This window comes from Erinaceus europaeus, chromosome 5 (assembly GCF_950295315.1).
Source record: "Erinaceus europaeus chromosome 5, mEriEur2.1, whole genome shotgun sequence".
NCBI lineage: Eukaryota > Metazoa > Chordata > Mammalia > Eulipotyphla > Erinaceidae > Erinaceus > Erinaceus europaeus.
Window position 1 is genome coordinate 37,562,984 of NC_080166.1, and position 22,364 is coordinate 37,585,347.

Sequence of the window (22,364 nt, forward strand, 5' to 3'; positions counted from 1 at the left end):
CCATAGTGAATCACAATTATATGACAAATCAACTTTATTAAGATCACGGTAAAACAGTACATATAAAAAGGTATTTCTTTTCTGATATAATGTTTATTGTATTTTTATTGCCTTGGTTTTTATCTAAATCAAGTCCTATTTTTCTTCTAAGGCACTTTATGAGTTCTGTGTGTTCCTAAACTGTGGAACCCTTTTGGGCAACATGCAGCAGCAAATATTTATCAGTAATGCACTCTACAAGCAAGTACAAGTAATGCACTCTGAAGCTTTTTAATAGTAAACCCCATCCCCAGAAACCCATGGTCCCTTGGAGGTAAGAAAGGAAATTCATACAAAATGGTTATAAATCAAGCACATTAGTGTTAATATAAATTCAATTTCAAATAATATTGTATTGGATAGAGAAAGAGTTCTGAAATATTTGTAAATAAAAAGAAATGGTCAAAGGATAAACTGAACAGGGGACATGCTAAGTTAGCTAATAGTGCAGCTCTCATTAATTTTCTACTTCTAACTGTAGGAGGTAATCAATACAAATAAACCCATAATTTCAAAGTCTTTGTTTCCTGATCAAAGTGTAACAGAAATAAATTATGGGCTCAATATTTTTAAGAAAATTATTTTGTATGAATAGATTTTCAAGGAACATGGGAAAAAGTCAAATAACACAGATACTCTGTAAATATTGGTTAAATAATCAAAGAAGTCTTGGAGCTGGGCAATAGCCTTACCCAGTAGGGTGCATCTTTACCCTGCTTGGGAACCACACTGGAGCACCATGAATAACACCAGGGAGGGCTGCATGTTGTTATTGGGGTGTCACTGTAGCATCTCTCTATCACTTCCTTTTTCCTTTCTTTATTTCCTGTCCTCCTCTCTTTTTAAAAACAGAAGAGTGAGAAATAGGCCAAAGGAATGTTACTAAGTGTAGGTATCACATATGATGCCTTAATGTCACATGAAAAGTTTTACTGATAAAAAGAAATTTTACAGAATAGGTTAAGAAAAGTATCCGTATACTTTGCATGCATGACTTTGAATATATAAAATTGGGTTTGTAGCTCCTTCAGCAAGACGTCTAAGTATGTTTCATTTATGTGAGTAACTACAAAGTTGAGATTCATGGGGTAGCAATCTGCTTACCTCTATTAGTTCTGAAGATCAGACTCCACAGAGAGCTATTGCAATCCAACAAAAAGTATGATAGTCAGATAACATAAACTATAAGCCATTAGAAATAAGATTTAATTTCAGAAATATTCTAATTTTTTAAAAAGGAGGAATCAAATATTTGTGAGCATTGTAAATAGTCTTGCTATATAAAAGCTATCTGAAATTGCTAAATATTAAACCACTGAATGAATCAAAGTGTCATTTCCAGTATAGGCTTTTCAAGTGATTTTGTTACCTAGGTCGTAGCAGGTGCCTTTGATATTTGCCCTGACCTCATCACAATCACTGGACCTTATTCTCTGAAATGTTATAAGAAGCAATTAGATTCCAACTTCAAGAGCTCCACAAAGGTGCTATTAAAGATAGAGCATTTCAAGTGACATCTATGATGGGGAAAAATTATTTCCAACTGGAAATTCTAATTGTGTAAGACAGACTGGTAAAAGTGCTGGCTGTATTTATCAAAATCACCTGGGAAGATTGATTTGTGTTTAATTCTTGTCAACCCCTGAGTCATCCAATGTTATTAATGTAACTGTAGCATGGTTATCAGTGTAACAACCAAATAAAATAAATCCAGCATGGAGAACCCTCAATCCTAGTGTCCTTCAGATGGTAAATATGACCAGTTCAGCTAATGTTTTCCCCAAAATGGAGGTCTATTCATATATTCACTTGGTTTCAAAGAGCAGGAAGCCAGCAAATGTGGAGAAGCGCTGATGGTCACCATGTAGAGCACCATTGCCCATTCTTAGCCAGACCTCATCTCCTTTGGCCAGCTTCAGGACTGCATGGTTGCTAGATGTATCTGACTTCCCTTTTGTTTCATAGCTAGAAAATAAAAATGATACCAACTCCTTAGTATTTGCAGGAGACAAGTACTATCTCTTTTTAAAATTTTATTTATTAAAAAGGGCTTCTGTTGTGGTATATATACACAATGGAATACTACTCAGCTATAAAAAATGGCAACTTCATCGTTTTCAGCCGATTTTGGATGGACCTTGAAAAATTCATGTTAAGTGAAATAAGTCAGAAACAGAAGGATGAATATGGGATGGTCTCACTCTCAGGCAGAAGTTGAAAAACAAGATCAGAAGAGAAAACAAACACAAGTAGAACCTGAACTGTGATTGGTGTATTGCACCAAAGTAAAAGACTCTGGGGTGGGTGGGTGGAGGAGAATACAGATCCAAGAATGATGACAGAGGACCTAAAGGGAGTTGTATTGTTATGTGGAAAATATATACTGAGAAATGTTGTGCATGTACAAACTATTGTATTTACTGTCAAATGTAAAACATTAATTCCCCAATAAAGAAATTAAAAAAAAAAAAGGGCTTCTGTCATGAGTGACACACGTAGGGCAGCTCATTTGCTCTATGTGTGGAATCAACATCAAGAGATTTTGGAAGCATAATTTTTATTGTTTGGGCAGCTGGTGATCGGAGAAAAAAAGAAAGAAAGAGAGAGAGAGAGACAGAGACTTGCAATTTGCTCCATGACTTGTGAAGCTTCTTCCCCTGCAGGTGGGGACCAGACATTTGAATGGTTATCCTCATACATGATAACATGTGCACTTTACTAGTTGAGCCACCATCTGGCCCCTATAGCTATTTCTTTTACTAAATCTGTTCTCTTTATCTATCCCATACATTTCCATAATTACTCACCTATACATGCTGAAGACTGTATTGCCATTGTGCATGAGGTACACATACACTTCTTCAACATCCTCATGTTTCATCATACTGAAGGTGAAGAAATACACACCTGAAAAAGGAGGCATTTATCTATGTTTATATTAAAATGTTGCACTGTGAGAGCCTGGGGCCAACCTACTCAGGAGAGGCTGGTACTGCAGTCTTCCAGTTGAAATGCCACTTCTAGTCTGAGTTTTATCAATATAAAGACTGATAAAAGGAGGAGAACTTAAGGCTAACCAATTTACAAATGTGTGTTTCCACTGTCGTTGCCCCTCAGGGGCTTCAGCAAGGAAGCCCTACACTGACATTGGAGGGCAGACAGCTGGCTGGGTGACTCAGGAGAAAATATACAATTCAGGTGGTCAAGATGTGTGGTTATACAGTAGGAACCTTTTCACAACCTTCTCATTACAAATTAAGAAAAAGGGTGAATAATTCCCTCAGAAATCAGAATTCATTCAGAAACACAGAGGCACATAGTGCAGCTTGGTTGGACTTTACCTGGGGTGAGGCAATAGATCCAGGACTTCAGACCCTTGGGGCATGGGAGTTGCTTTGCATAACCAGCATTTAGGTTTATTGATCTTTTGTAGGGCTTTATGCTAAATGCTAGTTCTTTGAAAGAGTAAACAAACAGACTCACAAAGCAATAAAGGAAGACTCAGATAAACAGGATTGTAAATTAAAAAGGAGATATCACAACAGACACCACAGAAATTCAACATATCATGCAAGGCTTCTATGAACAACTATATGCCACCAAGCTAGAGAACCTGGAAGAAATAGGTGAGTTCCTAAATACTTAAAAACTTCCAAAACTAAACACAGAGGAACTAGAAAACATTAACAGGCCAATCACAGCCATATAAATGGAAACAGTTATCAAGAACATTCCCAAGAATAAAAGTCCTAGACCAGATGGCATTACAAATGAATTCTACAAACCCTTCAAGGAAGAGCTAAAACCTCTACTTTAAAACTCTTCCAAAAGATTGAAGATATAGGAATACTACTCCCTTCCAGCTTCTGTGAAGAAATTTTGGAACTATTTTATTTGTATATTAATGTTAGAAAATATGTAAATATATCCTAGATTATATGAGCCTGGCTTCTCATTGTTAACAAAGTTACAAATAGGGAAGGGTAATACAAAATAAATCCAGCAGTGTTAGATTAGGATAAGCACTTGACTTTTTGTTTGTTTTTAATTTGGAAGTTAATGGTTTCCATTATGGTTGTTGACATATGGGCACATCAATACCCTACAATCCTTTTCACTCCCTTCCAACCCCTCCCTCCCCAGAGGTTTTTTTTTTTTTTTTTTTTTTTTTTACCTTGGTGCAGTACCCATCTCAAGGTTTGCTCTCTGTTTTCCTTCCCTGGCATGTTTCCTAAATCCCACTTATAAGAGAGATCATCCAGTATTTGTTCTACTCTGATATTCTTGTTTTTGAATACACAATATATAGATGGACAGATGGATAGATATTTAGTAGACAGATGATGAAAATGTTTCTGTTTTACTATACACATAACATTTCCTACTTTAATTCATGGACAGGATCTACATGCAGTGATATCTCAATAGCGAGAAGAGCACCTAGGACACAGAACTAAGTTTCTAAATACCTTTCTTCAATAAAAGGAACAAGAGTTACTTAAAACGAGTAGATATTGAAATGAAAGCCTCAAAAATTGGAAGAGGCAGGCTCCTGGAGCTTATGAAGGAACCAGCACTATCTATACTTTGACTTTAGTTCATCCAGACTGAATTTGGATTTCTGACCTCCAGAATTTTAATGGAATAAATTTGTGTTGTTTTCAGTTCCCACTGATTGTGGTGATTTGCTATAGCAGAACAGAAAATAAAGAAATGATTAAAAAAATAACAAATAAAGGATGAGAGTGTTGAATAAATATAGAAGTTTAAAGAACACCAAATAGTTAAGGCTGGAACAATTTGAGCAACACCATCAATTACATTAAATATTACAATCCAAATAATAAAATAGATAAGAATCTATATGATAATTATGTACATATATGATTGACAAAAAATATAAATGGAAGGGAAGGAGAATATCACCAATTAATATAGAGTAAATGAGTGAAATAGAAAATGACAAACACACCATCACAGTAATAATTATCACTTCTTGGGGGTGGTGGCAATGGGATGGTATGGGAAACACTCATGTTTAAACTGAGAGGATTGTGACCTTAGAACTTTTTAAAATTTTTTATTATTTTTATTTATTTATTCCCTTTTGTTGCCCTTGTTGTTTTATTGTTGTAGTTATTATTGTTGTCATTGTTGTTGGATAGGACAGAGAGAAATGAAGAGGGGAGGGGGAAGACAGAGAGAAGGAAAGAAAGACACCTGCAGACCAGTTTCACCGCTTGTGAAGCGACACCCCTGCAGGTGGGGAGCCAGGGCTTGAACCAGGATCCTTATGCGGGTCCTTGTGCTTAGCGCCACCTGCGCTTAACCCGCTGTGCTACAGCCCGACTCCCGACCTTAGAACTTTTAAAGTGGAAGTAGCTATGCCATTTTAGGCATTTATTTTATTTCAGTTCAGATCAGAGTAGTAATTTTAGCTACCATAATGTTCAGTTTTAGCTTTATTTTTCTTGTACTTGACAGGACAGAGAGAAATTGAGAGGGGAGTAGGGAGATACAGAGAGAGAGAAGAAGAGAGACACCTGCAGCATTGTTTCACTCATGAAGCTTTCCCCCTGTAGGTAGGATCCAGGAGCTTGAGTTATATAACGTGTGCTCACAACCACTTGGCCCCTATGATATTCATTTTTTAAAAGAGTGTTTCCAGCTTTTTCAGATTCAAAATCACTTACTTTGAAATACATATGTAAGTTACTATTTTTAAAACTAAAAATTGGAAATAATTCTTAACTCCATTAATGTCTCTTTTTTCTCTTTTTTCATCCTTCTGTTCTTCAGAATTTCACTTCTTGATTGCTACATTAATTCATCCAACCATTCCTCTGTTTAAACATATCACCTGATACTGGAGCTCCAAATCTACCAGTCATGACATCAAAGAAATTTCCAATGTTGGTCTCAACACTGCTGAAGATAATCCCACTGTTCTGATTGCTGAAGTGAGTTGCCAAAGAAGCCATGAATGCAATCTAAGGAAAGAATCAGTGGTTAATCAGTAAGCAATTATCTTAAATAGAAAAGTTTTACATACACTAGTTAATTTAAAATTATTTGTAATAGCAAGGTTAGAATTAACATAAACATTAATCTACTGAGAAATAACTAAAAAGTTATGATAATTTCTAATACCTTTATGCCATGTAGCCATTGGGATGGTGATAGGTATCAATAGCTCTGGATGTGTGTTTCAAGCAACATCAGACTTAAATGTTCTTTGAAATATTAAAATTCCATTATCAATCAATGCTAGGAAATTTTATTGAAATCATTCACTTAAGAGTTATTGACAGGGGTGGGAGTAGGTAGGAGGGATGGGTCACTGTCTTTTGGTGGTGGGAATGCTGTTTATGTACACTCCTAGTAAAGTGTAGTCATATAAATAACTAGATAATTAATATGAGAGGGGGAAAATTAATTGTATGTCTTGAAGTTTTTAAAACACAGACTGAGTCTTTTTAATATATAGGATGTGTATTTGATGTGCGGACTCTCTCAAAAGCCTAGACCAAGTAGATCAGAAGCAACCAATAGCACAGCTATATACTATAGGATGTGTATTTGATGTGCAGACTCTCTCAAAAGCCTAGACCAAGTAGATCAGAAGCAACCAATAGCACAGCTATATACAAGATACTGGGTACTGTACAGCAAACCCTAACAAAAGGACTTTTCAAAGTTAACCCAATTACCAAATAATGTGATGGTAACATTAACTATCCATTGTCTTTTTGAACCCTAAGACAGCAGGAATCTCACATCTCCACTATAGAGCCTCTACTTCCCCCAGTCCTTGAACCTATGGATAGGGCCCACTTTCCCGCATGCCTCTCCCAATCCATATCAAATAATATTGCATCTGCCAATCGCAACTTAATCAACGCAACGATTGCCACCTCAACATGCTTCAGCTCAGACTGTGTCCAGAGACTTCACGTGTGGAATGACAACCCTTCAGCTTCATTACTAGGGTGAGACCTTTCCTTACATAGTATTCTCTAATTACATGCCAGGTGGTTCACTTTCTAACAAAGACCCAAAACCTAGATATAGACCAGGTTTCGTGAGAGAGAGCATATGTTCACACGTATCCATAAACTAGTGCAAAATATATACCTGAAAGCAGAAGTACACTACAGTTTGCAGTGAGTACCCCCCCCCCCCCAACACTTCCTCTCCACTATTCCAAGCTTTGGGTCCATGATTGCTCAACAATTTGTTTGGCTTTGTATGTTAACTCTCTTTTCAGTCACCAGGTTCCAGATGCCATCAGGATACTAGCCAGGCTTCCCTGGACTGAAGACCCCACCAATGTGTCCTGGAGCTCCGCTTCCCCAGAGACCCACCCTACTAGGGAAAGTGAGAGGCAGACTGGGAGTATGGATCAACCAGTCAACGTCCATGTTCAGCGGGGAAGCAATTACAGAGGCCAGACCTTCCACCTCTGCAACCCACAAGGACCCTGGGTCCATGCTCCCAGAGGGATAGAGAATGGGAAAGCTATCAGGGGAGGGGGTGGGATATGGAGATTGGGTGGTGGGAATTGTGTGGAGTTGTACCCCTCCAACCCTATGGATTTGTTAATTTGTCCTTTCTTAAATAAAGAAAAAAAAGTTATTGAATGTCCATTGGTATATTATGGGTTCTGAAAAGTCCTGTTACCAACTTTTGAATTCTGTTAAACTATCCTCCCACAAAAGGATGCTATTATGATTTATAATAAATACAAATAGTCTTCATCTGTGGTTTGGTACAGAGCTCCTAAAACACTTGGAATTTCCTAAGCGTCCAAAGAAATAAATGTATCTTTTATGATGTTATTGAGGAGGCTTCTGGAAAGCTTCTAATGATGGTGATTTGTTGTGAAGGGACCTAGGATCTACTTGAGAGTTAGAATTTCTAGTACCACTCCCCTGTCCTACATGAAGAGAAAGGATTATGATTTGAAGATTGAATTCAACCATCATTGACTAGTGATTAAATCAATCATTCCTATGTAATGGGGCCTCAACATAGGTCTAGCAAGGATGGGATTCTGAGAGTTTCAAGAACACATGAAGTAAATACATGAAGATTTAGATAGAGAGATACTCTCTTCAAGATGAAATGCAAACTTTTATGCTCTTTCCATGTACCTTGCCCCATATATCTCTTCCATATAATTGCTCCTGAGTTATATTGCTACATTACTAAAAAAAAAAAAGTGATCTGGTCAGAAAATGTTTCCCTATGTTGTTTTAGTACATTAATCAAACACAGCAAGGGGAATCATTGGAACCTCTGTCAGAGCATAGGTAACAATGGGGGGGCATTTATGGGACTGAGGCCCTGACCTATGAGGACTTGATTTTTCTGCAGGTAGAGATTTCTGAAACCCATTTATGAAGCTGGAACTGCAATTGTACCACCAGTGAAGAAATTTGAAAGTTAAGGCAAATCCCCTGTCAAATTAATTATGGCAACTGAGTATAAATTAGATTCATGTATTCTTTATCTTGTGTGAGTCTTTTCATCAGTGAATGGAAGTTTTCAGGTCAGAGGAAAGAAGAGAGAGGTCAAAGAAGTTGAAGTCTTGAGATATTTAGGGGTAAACTTAGGAAAATCCCACAGAAAGGATGTAGATAAAAAGATGACAAGAAGATGCCAACTATAGAATGTTGGGGGAGGGGCACTACTAAAGAAGGGAATTAAAAGTGAGAATAAAGAGATTCAAGCTTCTCTCCTTCAACATCTGCATAAGACCAATCTTCGCTTTTGTAATGTCTTCTTTAAACGTGGAAAGTAGTTCTTACAAGTAACTGAACCATGACTGTAAGATAAGAAACAGTTGATGGGACAAATATTAATATAGTAATTATCCAGGTATTCTCCACTAAACCAGGGTCCTTCAGGCATGGATAAGTACTTTCAGGCTTATGGTGAGAGGTTCTGGCTTTGAGACTATTTAATGCCCATCTAGCCAGAAACTTTAAACTCAGTCAATAGTGTGTATATGTTTTTAAATTTATACTGGCATGTGAACCCTAGATTGCAAAAATTATTAAACACTATTCATTTAAATACATACAAAACAGTAACTATCAGTTTAAATTTAACTATCAGTTTAAATTTAAATTTAAGAAACTCATGTCCCAGAATAAATAATGCAATTTGTTCACTGTGAAACAGTTACCAAATGTGCCTTACGCCCCCAAAAAAGGCAACATTTTCACCAGTTGATGTTTAAGACAAGAGTCACTATATGCTGGCTCCTTTTTCCTCATGTTGGATATTCTCTTGACCATGACATTTAAGTTACTGTTCTAAGAAAATATTCCAACTGGAAAACACTTTAATTAAAAATGATAGCTTTCATTTCATCTTGAATGGAGCTTGAAGGAAACATATTAAAGAGAAGCCAAAAGGAAAAAAAAAAACAAGAATAAAGAAAGGATGGATACCAAATCATCTCACTCAGAAGTGGAAGTTAAAAAGAAGAAGCAGAAACAGAAGCAGCAGCAGCAGCAGAAAAAGAACAAGGAGGAGGAGGAGGAAAGGAAGAGGAAAAGAAGGGTAAAGAGGAGGAGGAGGAGGAGGAGGAGGAGGAGGAGGAAGAGCAGGAGGAAGGGAAAACACAAAGTTAAACTTGGAGTGGGTTTGATGCATTTCAGCAAAGCAAAGGACTCTGACAGGAAGAGGGATAGTGCATGTGTTGAGGGCTCTGGGGTCATACTGCATGATGGTGAAAAAGAACCTAAATTGGAGGTGAGAATGTTTTGCAGACATCTATCATGGTCAGATGAAATATTTGTATCCATGTGTCAGCAAATGTAGTATGAAACATTGACTCCCCAGTATTATTTTAAAAAGGCTAGTTTCCACTGTGCAAATAAATTTCTTTGAAGAATCAAATCTTTAAAGACATAAACAACTAAGACTCAGAAATTTTCCTGGTGACCTATCCAAAGAAAAAGAATAGCTAAGTAGGAGCTTAAGCATGATCAAAACTATTACAGTTATAGACTAAGAGATTGAAGAAAAAAACCTTTACACTGAAATGAATATGATCTTTGATATGTGGGTAGATGGTTCAAGAAAAGTTAATTAAATTTGCACAACAAAATCTGAATAGACAGAAACAAAAACAGGACTTAGTTGTGTAATTGAACAATTTTTATAGACAAAATATGACAATTCCATGTAAACACTTGAGAGTATATATATATGAAGTTTATTATTTTTTTTTTATAAAAAAGGGCTTTTTGAAGCCATAGTGAGCCAGAGAGAATGAATGAAAGACCACAGAACTGAAGCTTCGTTCAATGTGGTGGTGGCCAGGCTCGAGCCTGGGTCATGTACACGGTAAAGCAGCACACTATCCAAGTAAGCTATTTCACCAGCACCCCCAAAATTTTATTTGATTATTTGGAAAATGAGGTTTTCTTATATTAGCTTGTATCACTAAGCTGACACAAAGGGAATTGAATTCACTCTTCACACATTTCCCTTTGCCCTGAGAGTAATTTCAAAGTATTATGAATGGGATCGTCTATGGTGTAGATGAACACACTTAGCCTCAGATTTTATCTGATGTTTGTAATAAAGTTTCTTATTCCAGGAAAGATAGTCCAGATAATTTAAAAGTCACCTGGAGATGTTCTGTGGATGATTTACCTGCAGCTCTGGTGGAACACCAGGGTAGCCCTTCTCTCCTTTGGGGCCATGCTGCCCCCGCTCTCCTCGGGGTCCCAGGTCACCTTTGTCTCCCTTCTCACCTTTGGCCCCTTCATGGCCAGTGGCTCCATTATTACCATTGTTTCCATGGTTTCCTTAAACAACCAGACATCATCACATGAGAAAGTCCAGTGCCTTATACTAATCATCTGTTTTATAGAGGTACATCCCTTTCCTTAAAAAAATAATGTTCAAATTCAAATGTAAAAGAGAACTATTTGAGGCAAAAGGAAGGAGAAAGGTAGAGAAAAAAAAGGCAGAGAGAGGGAGAGGGAGAAAGAGAAAGAGGGATAGTGGTAAAACCCATCTGAAACAACCCCAAATAGAGCCTCATGACACAAAAAAGTCTTAGATCATTTGAAGGGTTCAAAGTCAGATATTTTTTACAAGTCAGAACTTGAATGAAGAATTAAAAAGACCAACTGACAAAGTAATATTTATAATAGCAAAATTAGGAATCACCTAGATGTATACCAGTACTGGAAGAGTTCATTATTGTTAAATACTTGTAAATTATGTGTATAATTGCATGAGCACATATACAAAATGATGAAGAAGAATATTTAATAGCAGTTATATTCACATTTTCAATTAAAATATTGTGACTCAATACTGATAGCATGGTCTGTTTTTGCTTAACAATACAAGTTTAATGTCTGAAGTGGAAAAAATGGAACCAATAACATAAAAATGCATGATGTTATTTTTCAAAATGGGTAAAACTGTGATTTGGGGGAATTCTGCTTAATTTATGAGATGTTCTATCTTTTTGAAGATTTCTACAAACTTTATAAGTGAGGATAAAGCAAAACCACTGACAAAAATATATAGCAATCTGGAAAGCAATACATGGGCAATGATTTTTACCCATTTTTCCACTAAAGGACAGTTCTTGCATTCTTTTATTATTCTATTCATTGAATTTTGTGCCCTACTGATGTTTATTTTGTATGCTATCTTTGGTCAAGCAGTAGGCCAGGCTTACAGTCTTCCTCAGTTGATGGATTTTGACTTTGTTTATAGAAAACATGCTGTCAACAAAACTGGACAATGAAGCCACTGGAATGAAAATGTGTCTAGACTTGGAATGAACAGAAGGAAGTGTAGCTCAGTAGATGGCACCAGGCAGATGAGTATCATCTAGACCCTCTCTACTTCACCATCATAAGTCCCCTGGAAATGAAGTATAATGCTGTGGCAGAAACATTAAAACAAGAATACATTTCAATTCAGTTCCAGTGGAGAAGAACCTACCAGCTTATAAAACTGGTGCCTCAGGGTGTCTAACATCCATGGGACTCTGTAAGTGGTATATATAATATGCACTTTAGAGCTTATACTGTTCCACCAGACTGGTTCAATAAGCCCAGACCCCTTCCTATCTTTTTTGTATTTGCCACTGGTATGTTGTGAGTCACTCACAAGTAATCCCAAATTATTTAGGTTCAATCTGGCTCCTATTTGGGCACAACCATTGATATCTTCCTCATGCTTACCTGGAATTCCAGGGGGACCAGGAGGTCCAGGGGGTCCTTGGTAGCCTCGGAAGCCATAATCTCCATGGCAACACTTGCTGCAATCTGGGGCCATTCCTCCAGTTTGTGGAGACTAAAAAAAGATACAAAGAGAAGTGTCAGAGAGAGGCACTTGTGAGTAATTAGCACTTCTGCTTTTCGAGTCCTCCAACTTAATGTTGAGGGGCTGTCCTTTGCCAAATGCGTTCTTACTGGTCAATTGGCGATACAGCATCAGGCAGATGTTATTTGCCTATAAGAAACACATATAGCAGTCGATGAAGCTGCTCGATTCACCATCAGTGGATTCGATTTAATATGCTATAATCTCCATCCTAATCACGGCCGAGCCATCTACGCCAAATCGTATCTTGCGGACGTTTACCATACGGCCTCTTCGACCTTCTACGACTCCATTACTATTGGAACTATTCAGCTCGTCAACATATATAATAAGCCTCCCAGTGCCTCATGGGATAATGAGGTCCTGCCTAGCCCGAATCACCCAGCCGTGTACTTTGGAGACTTTAATAGTCATCACCAAGACTGGGGATATTCCTCCACTCGTGCTGACGGCTCTATCTTAGCCGACTGGGCTTCAGTGAATGACCTCTCCCTACTATATGATCCCAAACAGCCAGGCTCTTTTCACAGTGCTAGATGGAATAAAGACTCATCACCCGACCAGTGCTGGATTAGCACAGTCAACGGCCAAGCCTTTCCCACTATGAGACACGTTCTCAAGATCTTCCCACACAGTTATCACCGCCCAGCTATCATCCACATTGGTCTCCAGCTCCCACTGATTCTGTGCTAGGAGAAACTAAGATGGAACTTTTGGAAAGCAAACTGGCGTCTGTTCAGTGATCTTACCAACAAATCTATTCCTGCAATTCCAATTAATTCTATCCCCTCTGAAGATTCCTACAGGCGCTTCCGCCAAGCCATCTTCAAAGCAGCTTCCCAAGCTATTCCTCGTGGGAGACGTGCTAACTATACGCTTTGTCTTGATGCTGAATGTGAGCAACTACTAAAGCAGTATGATGAGTTGGGTGACCCAGATGTGGCTGACCATCTCATTGCCTCCCTGGATGCAGCACGCTAAGCCCGCTGGCAACAACTCACGGAAAGTCTGAACTTCACCCACTCAAGTAGGAAGGCCTGGAAGCTTCTTCATAGTCTGGGTGCTGGTAGCCAACCCTCTTCCATCTCCCATCCTCCCGTATCTCCAAACTCAGTGGCCAGTCACCTAACTCAAGTTGGACATGCTAAGATCGACCCAGTCTGGAAAAGAGAAATTTCCCATGAGTGGTCATCCCACTTCCGTTTATCTTGTCCATCTCCAAAACTCTCTCCCTTTACACTGTCTGAACTGGAAGACGCTTTGAAGAGGGTTAAACCGGGAACGGCTGCTGGCTATGATAACATCACCCCAGTACTCATTCTTAACTTGGGCCCCGTGGCAAAGAAGTGGCTCACTTCATTCCTGTCACACATCTTGGAATCCGAATCTATGCCCAAAATTTGGCATCGTGCAAAGATAATAGCAGTTTTGAAACCAAAGAAAGACCCAACACTGGCCACCAGCTATAGACCAATTTCTCTCCTCTCCGTGTGTTACAAACTCCTTGAGAGGCTGCTTCTGTCACGTATATCTCCTCTTACAGAGAAATTCCTATCACCCGCCCAAGCTGGTTTCCGCCCAGGAAGATCTACCTGCGAACAAGCCCTGGCCCTCTCAACTTACATTGAAAATGGATTCCAGAAGAATTTAAAGACCGGTGCTGTCTTTGTTGATCTCACAGCAGCCTATGACACGGTCTGGCACCGCGGTCTCCTAGTCAAGATCTCAAGATGCCTGCCTCCATGGGTGGCCAACACTATATCGTTTCTTCTCCAAAACAGAAGATTCCGGGTGCATCTGGGTGACAAGTCTAGCAGATGGAGACTTGTCTCAAGTGGCCTCCCCCAGGGCTCTGTTCTGGCTCCTATGCTATTTAATATTTACATCAATGACCTTCCAGAAACTTCTTCAAGGAACTTCATCTATGCTGATGACATCTGCTGTACAACTCAGGCATCCAAGTTCTACATCCTCGAGGAAACACTCACGAAAGACATGTCTCTGATATCTGATTACTGTAAAAAATGGCGACTAATCCCTAGCACTGCAAAAATGGTATCATCTGTTTTCCATCTACACCATGCCTCGGCCTTGCGTGAGCTTAATGTGCAGCTTGACGATACGAGAATCCGGCATGAAGCCCAGCCAGTCTATCTTGGCGTTACTCTCGATCGCACCCTGTCATTTCACGAACATCTCATAAAAACTGCAGCAAAGGTGGGCACGAGAAATAACATCATTGCAAGACTGGCCAGCTCTTCATGGGGCGCGAGCGCTTCCACACTACGATCATCATCTCTGGCATTATGCTATTCCACTGCAGAACACTGTGCCCCAGTATGGTTCCGTAGCCCCCATGTCCACTTGGTCGATTCCAAATTATATTCCTCCATGAGGATAATTTCTGGAACCATCCGTTCCACCCTAGTTCCATGGCTGCCAGTTCTTAGCAACATCACCCTGCCATATATTCGTCGGGATGCGGCATCATCTATGTTCATTTCCCACGTCTACGCTCGACCGGACCTGCCAATATACGCGGATATCTTTGCCCACCCTGTTCAATGCTTGACATCTCATCATCCAATCTGGTCTCCTACGCCTACACTGAACTTCTCTGTTCCAGACCCTTGGAAACAGAGTTGGCAGTCAGCTGAGGTAAAGAACAAACACCTCATCACAGATCCCTGCAAGCGTCAACCCGGCTTTGACCTAGCACGTTATGATTGGGCCCTCCTCAATCGCTATCGAACAGGCCATGGCCGGTGCGCCGCTATGTTCCATCACTGGGGAGCCAGAGATGACCCGAACTGCCCCTGTGGCTACAGACAGACTATGACCCACATAGTCAACGGCTGCCACCTCTCCAGATTCAAAGGAGGTCTTGAAACTTTACATCAGGCTCAACCTGATGCTGTTGACTGGCTACGGAAGAAGGGCAAACGCTAGAAGAAGAAGCACTTCTGAGGTTATTCTGGTCTTGATCTCTAGGTAAGTTCAACTCCAAAAAACCAACAACAATGTCACGTAAGATGGTGTGGTGTGGGGGGTGCCAATGGTATAGGAGTCAGAGAGAATCTAAAGTGAGCTTATGATCAAAAAGAAAGGAAACTAGAGAGTCAGTGAATAGAAGGTCTTGTTGGGTGGAAAGGAATGTGAGTGGAGGTGGGGGTTTGGAGCATTATTTCTGGAAAGTACTTTCCTATACCTGCTATGACTCCTTCAAAATTGAAGTTGCAAGCTTTTCCTCCTTCCCAACTGTCAGTAGCTTCAGATATAGGTGAAGTGAGTAGAAAAGAATTTTATATTACTTTCTTCTTAAATAACAAGAATCATTAACTTCAAGCATAGTTATTAAAAATATCTATATTCCTGATATTGGAATAAGATTCTTAGGAACTTTGAATTGTGATGCTAGCTTTTCTGGCCACTACAATACACTTAAATTGCCTAAGGAGATTAATGAAATAAAGAACTCATCTAATATATTTGTATTAACTATCTACATCTTGAAATACCTTTGACACCTTCTTAATATATATTTAACATATTTCACTTTCACTCAGTCATATTTCACTTTAATCTTTAAAAAGATTTCATTCTATGAAACTATACTTATTAATTTATTCAAATATGACTCTAGTTAAGTGATTTTCAACTAAAGATTAATTGCTAAAATGTATGGTTATTCTGAAGAGCTAAAGATCTGGTGAAAGAATGGTTAAAATTGCTTATAAAATTCAGACTCACTTCAGAATTGGTATCTTAAAATTACATCATATAAAATACTTGTGGAAAATTTCTAGGAACCACTTATAAATCAGTGGTACTTGAAAACAGCATATTATTTGAGTTGAGAGGTTCAAATCTGGTTGAACACACAGATGACTATGCACAGAGACCTTTGCAGTTGGGGGGTAGAGTGAGGAGGAAGAAACAATCACAAGCAGGAAAGAAAGAAAGCATGAAGAAAAGAGAGAACAGGAACAGGATAACAGGTGGTAGGAAGACAGTAGACGTCACTGAAAGAGAAGTGAATCTGGAAACCATCAGAGGAAGTCAGGCACAGTTTTGCTTATCAGAGAGAGAGAGAGAGGAGTGAGAAAGGATACTTGGAAATACTAATAGATATAGGTATGGTTTAGAAAGGAAGTGAAGGCAGGACTGTAGAAATAAATATAAATGTGATATATATATATATATATATATATATATGATTTGATAGGTGATAGATAGATACATAGGTAGATAGATAGATTATAAACTCATATCTGACCTGAGTAGAATTATTAAAGTTTCTGCTGGAGATGGATGAAGAACACACAACTCTGGTGGTGGGAATGGTGTGGAATCATGCCCCTATTATCTTATAATTTTGTAAACCAATATTAAATCACTAGCAATTTTTAAAAAAAAAAAAAAAGGAAAAGGGGTAGAATTTACAATTAAGAGGGTTGGGCGGTAGTGCAGTGGGTTAAACCCACATGGTGCAAGGTGCAAGGACTGGTGCAGGGATCCTGGTTTGAGCCCCCAGCTCCCCACCTGCAGGGGAGTCACTTCACAGGCGGTGAAGCAGGTCTGCAGGTGTCTATCTTTCTCTCCCCTTCTCTGTCTTCCCTTCCTCTCTCAGTTTCTCTCTGTCCTATCCAGCAACAATGACAGCAACAGCAACAACAACAATAATAATGATGATGATAAACAACAAGGGCAACAAAGGGGGAAAAAACAGCCTCCAGGAGCAGTGGATTCATAGTGGAGGCACCGAGTCCCAGCAATAACCCTGGAGGGGGGAGAAGAAAAAAGAAAAGAAAAGAATTTAAAATTAAACTGTTCAGAGAGGGGAAGAGTCAAGATGAGAACTTGAGGATGTCTGAATGACTCTCCCCAAAAAAAGCTGATTTAGGCCTGGGAATTCCAAGTACGAGCAGGATTTCTAGGCCAGTAGGAGAGAAACTATAAAGGAAAGAACAATGAGGAACCACTGTGGAATATTATAACTCATCTATAAATTGGCAGAAGGGTGCTGTAAAGAACAAAGGAGTATGGAACAGTGCCGCCAAGTTGCAGATGCTACCATGATGCTAACCTGACTTCTCTGGGTAGACAACTTCACCTATGTGTCCTGGAACCCCACCTCCCCAAAAACCTACACAACTATGGAAAGATAGAACATATTTCTTGCTCTCTCATTCATTTTTCCTAAAGATTTCCACAAAGCAGCTCATGGAAAATACAGAACGACTACTGTGGTCCGTGCACCCTTTGGCATAAAGCTCAGAAGCCATACCTCAGAGCCTGTGGCTACAAGTTGAAGCTAATTTTTCCTGGTCTAGTCTTCAGTCTGCCAGATCTTGCCTTGGTATAGGATTTTATGAAAACCTTGGTAGAGTCAGTTAAAGCAATTGGTCTGAGCGGAGGGATTTTAGACACTTTGAAAATTAAAAGGCATCACTGTACTGCCGGCATTCTGATTCAAAGATGCGATCTGAGAAATATTCTATAATTTCCTGGTATGGTTTTGCTAATGGGAAATACAGCTTTTAAAGCTCCAAGAAATTGAGGGCTCTGCCAATAATGGATTTTAAAGATGGAAAATCCTGGCTTAGAACCATTTTTAAGAATAGAATTGAAATATGGAAAAGCTAAGAATGTGGGGAAGATGATTAGATTGGAACAAGAGTTTTATGTAATTTCAGTGAAGCCACTTTCTTCCAGGTATCATTTTTCTTGTCTACTGAGTCAGAGGCTTAGGCAAGACAGTCACAAATTTTCTTCCCAGCTCTAAGCTGCAAATATGGATACTAATGTCTTTTCCAAAGACTCATTAAATTATGACTTGGAAAGACTACTTTTAAAGTCTAGATTTGAGCAGAAGACATTAACTGTAAAAGATGGGGTTGCTCAGTATTTGATCTAATGGAGTGTGTCCATCTCATGGGGGATAATTTAAGAGCATAGTGCTACCACCAAAATAAGAAGTCATCTGATAACTACCAGTCAGGCACCTTCTGAGACATATTTTCCCTCTATTCTATTTTTTCGAGTCAAGCAATAGAACAACACATGTTAGCACTTTGATGGACTCATAAAACAAGGTAGATAGGATGGATGAATTCAGAAGTTTTCTCTCAGGTAAATAAGAATTATATACTAGGAAGCTAGTCTGTATTACTTTCTAAAGTTTATCAAACCCTTTCTATAATCAGGTCAAATAAGAACCCCCAAAGGAATGCAAATGTATTCACCATGGTAGGAGGGAGCTGTCTATAAGATAAAGCCTGTCCATTTTATAAACGAAAGCAAGAGACAACTACTGGCAATTGACCTCTCCTAATAGTAAGTGACTTCTAAATAAGTCACTTACTAATAGCTTTCCATAGCTTCTTCTTTAAACTAAGGAAAGAATGGAGTAAAAAGAGAAAGAATACATGAGAAGGGAGAGACAGGTGCTTGGGAAGGACAGAAGATATTGATACTATGAATGAGGAAGTGCTACAAAGAAAATACTAGGAGCAGAGGACCAATGCACTTACCTAAACTCTATATACTCTAATCCACCCTGAACATTAGGGCTAGAGTCACCTTTCTATAAAATAGACCTAATCACTTCACTATTCTCTGAACTGCTATGAAAACCAAATGAACAAAACAAAAAAACAAACCAAAACAAACTAAAACAAACAAACAAACCCACCAAAACTTCAACTGGCAAATAAGATCTGAACTCCTTAACCGCAAACAAAACCTGCTACTCTGCACTAAAATCATTCTTTTTACAGCTCAAGGACTCCAGTCACACCCACTCTCATAGACTCTCTCAAGTCTTTTTCCTGTGCCATGTTTCCAATTTTTATTTTTTCAAAGAAAAAAGAAATAATTTGTGTTTCATCTTCCAAGATCCAAATCAGTGGCCATATTTACCATACATTCCCCCCACCACTGCTTTTACCTCTTTGTTTAGCATATGATGCTTGATTCCTTTGTCATGTGGTACTTACTTAATTACATCTCACTAGAGCCCATCAGGACTATTCAGAAGGCTTACACATATTTATTCTCATCCTAAACTTTGGCAAGAGTGAGGCACATGGAGATAGAAAGAACATGGTGGTATAAGACTAGTACTGGAAACCTCCAGGGCATCTTTAACTAAATCTCATCCGAAGGTGGGGGGTAGAGAGGTTTATAAACCTCTGGTTAGGAGAAGGGATTGTTTTAAGCTCTTCCTCTCCACCCCTTCCACTTTCTAAATGCCTGAGTTTAAAAAAAAAAAAGGAGGAGGAGGAGGAGGAGGAGAAGGAAAAGAAGAATAAGAAGAGAGGAAGAAAGAATGGTTTTGTTAATTAATCCTTTCTTAAATAAAAAAAAAAGAAAGGAAGAAAGAAAGAAAGAATTTTTTTTTTTTTTTTTAGTGGCAGGAGTAGTGGAGAACTATAGCCCTAATGATCTTATAATAATCTTATAAATCTCTATCAAATCATTAATGAAAAAAAATGAGAAAGAAAGAAACTTAATTTTCTTGCTCTTATCTGATTTTGGCATGTACCCTATCTAGGGAAATGAGAAGGTTATATGAAGTAACAATGTTATTTGGATGATGAGGGTGGATTACCAAGACAAAGACATATGAAAGCCTGCATCTATCTACTTTCTGCTGCCTCTGGGGCCCCCACTGCCAAGGCCAGAAAGGACTCAGCTGAGATCCCATCTACTGAAATGGAAAACACAGATCAAGGTTTGGACTCCAGTGAACATAGGTTCACTATATGGAAAACACACATTACAATCATACTTTAGCTAAAAGGTTGTCACATGAAAGGACAACCCCTAAAAGTAACTTTCAAAGAGTAGGATTATAATTTCAGATCATTATTTCTTTTGTGCCACCTTAATGTGCAACTTTGTTTGACTCAACCCCACAAGAAGGTTTTAGCATCTCCATCATGTGGCCAGGTTAGAGGATTCAGGTTGGTTCCAGGACTATAGCTGATTCTATGAGTGATTTTCATTTGCTCATATAACCAGACCCAACCCAAACTTTTTAATCTGTGGTAAGAAAAGTTTGGATTGCAATTACATGATTTTCTGAATGTCTTTAATCACAGAAGCAGCTGATTTTTTTTGTTGTTGTTAGCAAGCCCATTTGGATCAAAGATACTATAATTCAAAATAACTTCTCTTACTCCTTTTAAGTGTGACACCTAGAAGGTAAGTTAAAATTCTCCTCTTTGTGATTCTAAAGTTTGAAAAAAGTAAGGTTTCACCAATATGCAATTGACTACTCTGATACATGATCTCACCCCCATGCTACCTTCAGAGAATTAAAAATGTTTCTTTTCACGTTTTGTTTATACCCCCCATAAAGAAATTGTGTCCCCTGTGATCATTAGGCATTAAATCTCACACAATAAAGTTTGCATTTTAAAGGCATATGGTTTATTTTGTTGTTTGTTTTAACTCAGAAGTTTCTCTCTCTCTCTCTCTCTCTCTCTCTCTCTCATCTCTGCTTCTCTCTCATCTCTCTCTTTTTAGATAGCAGCTTCAAAACCTGGAATGCTATGAATCAAATTCACTAGTCAAGCATCAAAAGTTACCATAACCTCATAAATCACAGTGAAAAAACCAAAGTGCAGTTTCTCCTTGCTGGGAAAGACCAAGAAAGTCTGAGTGGTTTTTTTTTTTTTTTTTTTTTTTTTTTTTATGATCTGCAAATGATTATCTACAGCACAGAGTCTTTCTGCAGAGGTCAGCACTCCCCCACTTGGTCCAACAGAGAAGCAAAGAAGAAACTCAGTCACAGCATGGCAGAGAGCTGGCTGGTCTCTGATCAGGTGATGCTGCAGGTTCTCTATCCCAACTCTACTGACTTTCAGCAGACACACACAGTCCCAAGTGCCTTAGAAAACCCAGACAGAGACCCACAAACAGCTCAGCCAAGATGTGCATCCAATATCCTAAGCATTGTCTTAGCCTAAAAAAAAAAAAAAAAGCATAAGAATTACAAAACCCATTCAACACTCCCAGTAATCCTTAGAAGAGAGAGAAGTCTGAGTACCTGGCCCCAGAATGGGTTGATCTGGGCTAGGTCATCTACCTCTGGGTGCGTTAGCTCATCCGGTCTCAGGGGTTTTAGGTCTGTAGAAGTGTTATTATCCACAGTCCCACTTTTTGGATGGCTCCGCACTCTCACTTTCTCCCTCCTGGAGCCGCTACGGCCAGTCTGCTGGTGGCTTTGCACTATTCTCGCCACCACTTTATTAGCTCTTCCGCTCACCTCCATGTATTCATCTTGACACAGGCAAAGGGGGAGGAAAAGCAAAGCCAGCAGGTGCCAACAGAAGAGCTGCCTTCCCAGCATTGTTCTCAACAGAGCCACGGAGCCTCCTGGAGTAGCTGGCCACGGCTCCAGCCGCCAGTAGTCTCCTCGGGCAAATGCCAGGGCTGAAGAGGAGAGCTGCTGCCGGCCAGGCGGTTTTATAGTTCGGTGTGTAATAAATAAGGCTGCAGGCATGCCAGAGGGAGAGCTTGCCTCCCCCTTCTCCCCAGGCAGAACGGCCCCCATTCATCACTTCCTCAAGCCACAGGCAAAGCAGATCTGTGCACTGAGTTCCCAGTAGGTGGAGTTCATAAATGTCACACCTTGGCACATGTCTTGGTGAGAGTGTGAAGAAAACACACACACACACACACACACACACACACACACACACACACACACACACACACACACACACACACACAGCTGGAAACAGATAGCATGTGTCCAACGGTTTACTTTCATGATTAGACAGACACAAGAAAGGCTGTGCATTTGTGGTGGAAATGAATTTTGGAAAAACCTACCCAGGGACTTGCCAGGAAATTTAGTCTCAGCTGCCTGGATTCTGTCTGTAAGGGCATCAGGAACCATTTAGGATGATCCTCAGAGCTCTCCCCGCTTCCTTTGCACAGTAATG

At 39.2% G+C, this 22,364-nt stretch overlaps 1 protein-coding gene and 1 pseudogene across 2 annotated transcripts; one reads left to right on the top strand and one right to left on the bottom strand.

The window, feature by feature from the left end:
* Positions 1 to 261: 261 nt before the first annotated feature.
* On the bottom strand, positions 262 to 21,988 carry C1QTNF3 (C1q and TNF related 3). Of its 2 annotated transcripts, none has more exons than XM_007535883.2 (6): positions 21,464 to 21,988; positions 12,267 to 12,378; positions 10,711 to 10,865; positions 5,900 to 6,029; positions 2,847 to 2,946; positions 262 to 2,004 (listed from the first exon to the last, which is right to left on the bottom strand). In XM_007535883.2, the coding sequence occupies exons 1-6, from the start codon at positions 21,968 to 21,970 to the stop codon at positions 1,845 to 1,847; spliced, it is 1,164 nt and encodes a 387-aa protein (XP_007535945.2). In that variant the 5' UTR covers positions 21,971 to 21,988; the 3' UTR covers positions 262 to 1,844. The 2 variants fall into 2 exon arrangements, with proteins under 2 accessions (XP_007535945.2, XP_007535946.2); XM_007535884.2 differs by having other exon boundaries at positions 21,683 to 21,980.
* LOC132538873 (U11 spliceosomal RNA) lies at positions 2,506 to 2,685 on the top strand (annotated as a pseudogene).
* Positions 21,989 to 22,364: the final 376 nt, after the last annotated feature.